At 43.9% G+C, this 4,336-nt stretch overlaps 1 protein-coding gene across 2 annotated transcripts; it reads left to right on the top strand.

The window, feature by feature from the left end:
* The first annotated feature begins 363 nt into the window (after positions 1-363).
* Positions 364-2,770, top strand: LOC121968226 (laccase-10-like). Of its 2 annotated transcripts, none has more exons than XM_042518688.1 (6): positions 364-484; positions 572-723; positions 825-1,069; positions 1,145-1,273; positions 1,361-2,332; positions 2,420-2,770. In XM_042518688.1, the coding sequence occupies exons 1-6, from the start codon at positions 386-388 to the stop codon at positions 2,548-2,550; spliced, it is 1,728 nt and encodes a 575-aa protein (XP_042374622.1). In that variant the 5' UTR covers positions 364-385; the 3' UTR covers positions 2,551-2,770. The 2 variants fall into 2 exon arrangements, with proteins under 2 accessions (XP_042374622.1, XP_042374621.1); XM_042518687.1 differs by having other exon boundaries at positions 1,145-1,282.
* Positions 2,771-4,336: the final 1,566 nt, after the last annotated feature.

Below are 4,336 nucleotides of genomic sequence, written 5' to 3'. Positions count from 1 at the left end.
TTTTTTTAAAAAGACAAAGGAGTTGCCATCGTGATTTGATGACGGTCAAAAAAAGTCAGAGTTGCTTAATGATTCAACAAATGTGATTACTTCATCAATACGATAAAGGCAATGCATAGTTGCTAGCCATTCAGATTGATCAGGAGTCTAACGGATGGCTCCCATGCAATCAAGAAAGGAAAGGAAATTGATGTTTCTTGCTTCGACTGTACTCTAAAAGTCAGCCCGACCAAACTAGTTAAGTCAACCACTACAAAATCCAAAAGTATGATTTAATGCACCATATCGACCACCTAATCAACGGAACATGGTCCTATATATACACACACAACACAGACACTCTTCAGATTCATCCGAAGAAAGAATTAATTGAAGAAATTCACATATGGAGTACAGTCTTCAGGCTTGGTTGATTGCCCTGACCACTCTCGTGTCATTGTCCCAATTTTCATTTGGCAGCATTACGAGGCACTACAAGTTTGATGTATGTTTAATTTGTCTAGCTAGAGCTTCATGAACTGTGGTTAAAGTTACACTTGTAAGTTAATTGCTCTTGTTCCTTCATTCGTAGGTAAGGTTGCAGAATGTGACACGGCTCTGCAACACCAGGAGCATTCCGACGGTGAACGGGAAGTTCCCCGGACCAGTGATCACTGCGAGAGAAGGAGACCGTCTCGTCGTAAAAGTGACCAACCATATTAAGCACAACGTCACATTTCACTGGTAATTGATCATGTAGTATTTCTGCAAATATATATATATATATATATATATATCTAAATTTCTGGCTCTGACTGATCGAGAGATCGATGATTACGTTGTAGGCACGGAGTGCGGCAGCTGCGAACTGGGTGGTACGATGGACCGGCGTACGTGACGCAGTGTCCTATACAAATTGGGCAAAGCTTCGTGTATAATTTCACAGTCGCGGGGCAAAGAGGCACCCTGTTCTGGCATGCGCATATCTCGTGGATGAGGGCCACCCTTTACGGCCCCATCATCATCCTCCCCGAGATTGGAATGCCTTACCCATTCCCCAAACCCGACAAGGAAATCCCCGTCGTCTTTGGTAATGAATTCAATTCGTCGATCGGCGATTTTAACTTGTGAGTTGTGATCATATTCGTCTCACATATGCATGCAGGAGAGTGGTTTAACTCGGACCCTGAGGCCATCATTGCCCAAGCTCTGCAAACCGGAGGAGGTGCAAATGTCTCCGATGCTTACGCCATTAATGGTCTCCCTGGTCCCTTGTACAATTGCTCAAAGAAAGGTGCGCCAGGTGATTAATTACTAGCTAGCTAGAGCTAGGTTTGTGCTTTGATTTGGGATACAGAATTGATTATTTTGGTTGTAGCAGATACTTTCAAGCTGAAGTTGAAAGCTGGGAAGACGTACCTTCTCCGTATGATCAACGCTGCACTCAACGACGAGCTTTTCTTCAGCGTGGCCAACCACACTCTCACCGTCGTTGACGTCGACGCCGTCTACGTGAAGCCCTTCGACGCCGACGTCGTCCACATTGCGCCGGGGCAGACCACCAACGTCCTCCTCCGCGCCAAGCCGCGTCCTCCTGCCGCCACGTTCCTCATGGCCGCCCGTCCGTACGCCACCGGCCGGCTCGGCACCTTCGACAACACCACCGTCGCGGGCTTGCTTGAGTACGACCAGTCACCGGATGCGCCGGCGGGACACATCAAGAGCGTCCCGCTGCTGCGCCCGAGCCTCCCGCCGATGAACGACACGTCTTACGCAGCCAACTACACCGGCAAGCTCCGCAGCCTGGAGAGCGAGCAGTACCCGGCGCGGGTGCCGCTTGCGGTGGACCGGCGGTTCTTCTTCACGGTAGGACTCGGCACGAGCCCCTGCCCCTGGAACCATACCTGCCAGGGACCCAACGGAACCAAGTTCGCTGCGTCAGTGAACAACGTCTCGTTCGCGCTTCCGACGACGGAGGCAATGCTACAGGCTCACTACTTCGGAAGGCCCACCGAGGTCTACACGGCCGACTTCCCCAGCAACCCGCCGTTCCCGTTCAACTACACGGGTACTCCGCTCAACAACACCTTCGTCGCCGGAGGCACCAAGGTGTCAGTGCTGCCGTTCAACGCGAGCGTGGAGCTGGTGATGCAGGGCACGAGCATACAGGGGACGGAGAGCCACCCTTTGCACCTCCACGGCTTCAATTTTTTCGTCGTCGGCACCGGGTTCGGCAACTACGACCCGGTCAACGATCCGGCCCAGTTCAATTTGCTCGACCCTGTCGAGAGGAACACCGTCGGCGTGCCGGCCGGCGGGTGGGTCGCCATCAGATTCCTTGCTGATAATCCAGGTGACTAAATCCCAATTTATACCAAAATAACACTATTTGGATACTATTTTTCTTAAAAAAAATAAAAATAATGTTGGCATGATTTAGGAGTTTGGTTCATGCACTGTCACCTGGAGGTCCACATGAGCTGGGGATTAAGGATGGCTTGGGTGGTCAACGACGGGCCGCTACCAGGGCAGAAACTGATTCCTCCGCCGCTGGATCTGCCAACGTGTTGACCAAGATTGCACCCTGACAGGCTCTCTGGTCTTGGTGTTGAAGCTGTGTTTTCGGGGTGCCTTTTTGGTTGACCTTTCGTTGACTAAAATGCTTTCTTCAGATTTGTCTACTTCCGACAAGTCACCTATAATTTTGGACTTCTAAATTGTTACTTTTGTTGCACCTCCAAATTGAGCTTTTGGTCAAACTGCTCCTTTGCAGTTATATATTTTTGTCCACGAGGGATATTTATTTTTCGACATTTTATTATTGAACCGCTTAAATAAATTTTAGTATTATTTAAATCATGTTTCTAATTTTTTTAATATTTAAATCATGTATCTTTCCTCTATTTCTATATGTTTAGTTTAATTCAAAATTGATTAATTGACTCATAAAATTCTACAAAATCAATATACTTATGCTTAGGATATAAATTTAATAACATAAATGTAAAGTAATGAATATGATAATAATACTCACTAATTAATACCAATAAATTTTTAGAGTTTCTCTGATTCAAAAAATATTAGTCTTTTAAATTTTTGAAAGATATAGATCCATTAGTAATTTTATCTAAATTTGACTGATAAATTTAAAAAATTCGGAATCATTTCAAAAAGAATTAATATAGTTTTAAAAGTCTCTTTAATGTGTCTATGTTCTCAACTCTAATTTTGATAACATAAATTAAGAATAGTAAATTTTTAAATTTATAAAGATTTGATAAAATTTGTCATAAAGTTATTATAAGATATAAAACAATGATGCTCACTAACAAACATCACTAATAAATTCTTATGACTCCCCTAATTTAAAAATATCAAATTTTTTTTTTTTTGAAAGCGAATGAGCTCCAAAATTGACTTACGAAATTTTGAATCATTTTAATGTTGGTAATGGAACATGCAAACGTGGGGTTGTCCATGATACGCACGTTACCCACATATAGTAAGGAAAATTATTATTATACCCTTAGGGGATTCCCGTTGTATATATGTGTCTAAGTCATTCAATGAAAGAGAAAAAGAAAAAAAAAGACAGACAGACAAGAAGAACGTCCAAGTAAGACAAGAGATTTGGTTCATGGATTTGTAAAGGGCTTTCTAATTTTATCATCACTCTTCCGACAACAAGCAAGCACAAAATTTATTCTTTGACTTCAAGAGATTGCTTCGTTTCAGGAAATCACTGTAAGTTTTTACCGTTTAAAAATTTTGGTATTTTTTATTTTCATGCTTTAGTATTTATATTGGTATTAGAACATATTAGATTCTAAATGCATGATATTTGTCATGACTGTAGTAATACGTCGCTTAGAAATCGTGACTTCGTGTCAGTAATTTCCTCTCAAGCCAGAAACGGCTCGCGAACGATCATCATGTGAACCAGCGATCGAATCGTGTACGCCTACGGCTATGTTGCGTGTAGTTGTGTTGCATATCACCAACCATGTTGGACAACTAGCAACTGACATCCAATGCCGGAAATGACTGGCGACTGCTGCTGACTACATGTTTATCATATAGAAATGATCGTAAATACCTAGGACCAAGTTGGGAGGATAGGCATCGGCGGCTGTGGCCTGCCAACGCTAGAAACGACATCGAAAGACCGATGGTTGGTGGTCGTACCTGGCAACCACACCGCTGTTGCATTGCATAGCGCAGAAGAAGTGGAGCCGACTGTTGGATGTTGAGGAGACGAAGGGGCACCGTTTCCCCTTCATTTCTCTCATTGCTGCAAACGCCTTTCTTTGCTGCAAACACCAAGGAGACAAAGGGGCGTCCTTTCCCCTTCGTCTTT

The sequence above is a fragment of the Zingiber officinale genome, chromosome 3B (assembly GCF_018446385.1).
Source record: "Zingiber officinale cultivar Zhangliang chromosome 3B, Zo_v1.1, whole genome shotgun sequence".
Lineage (NCBI taxonomy): Eukaryota > Viridiplantae > Streptophyta > Magnoliopsida > Zingiberales > Zingiberaceae > Zingiber > Zingiber officinale.
The sequence above is the reverse complement of the archived record's forward strand: the minus strand, read 5'-3'. Positions and strand labels throughout refer to the sequence as shown.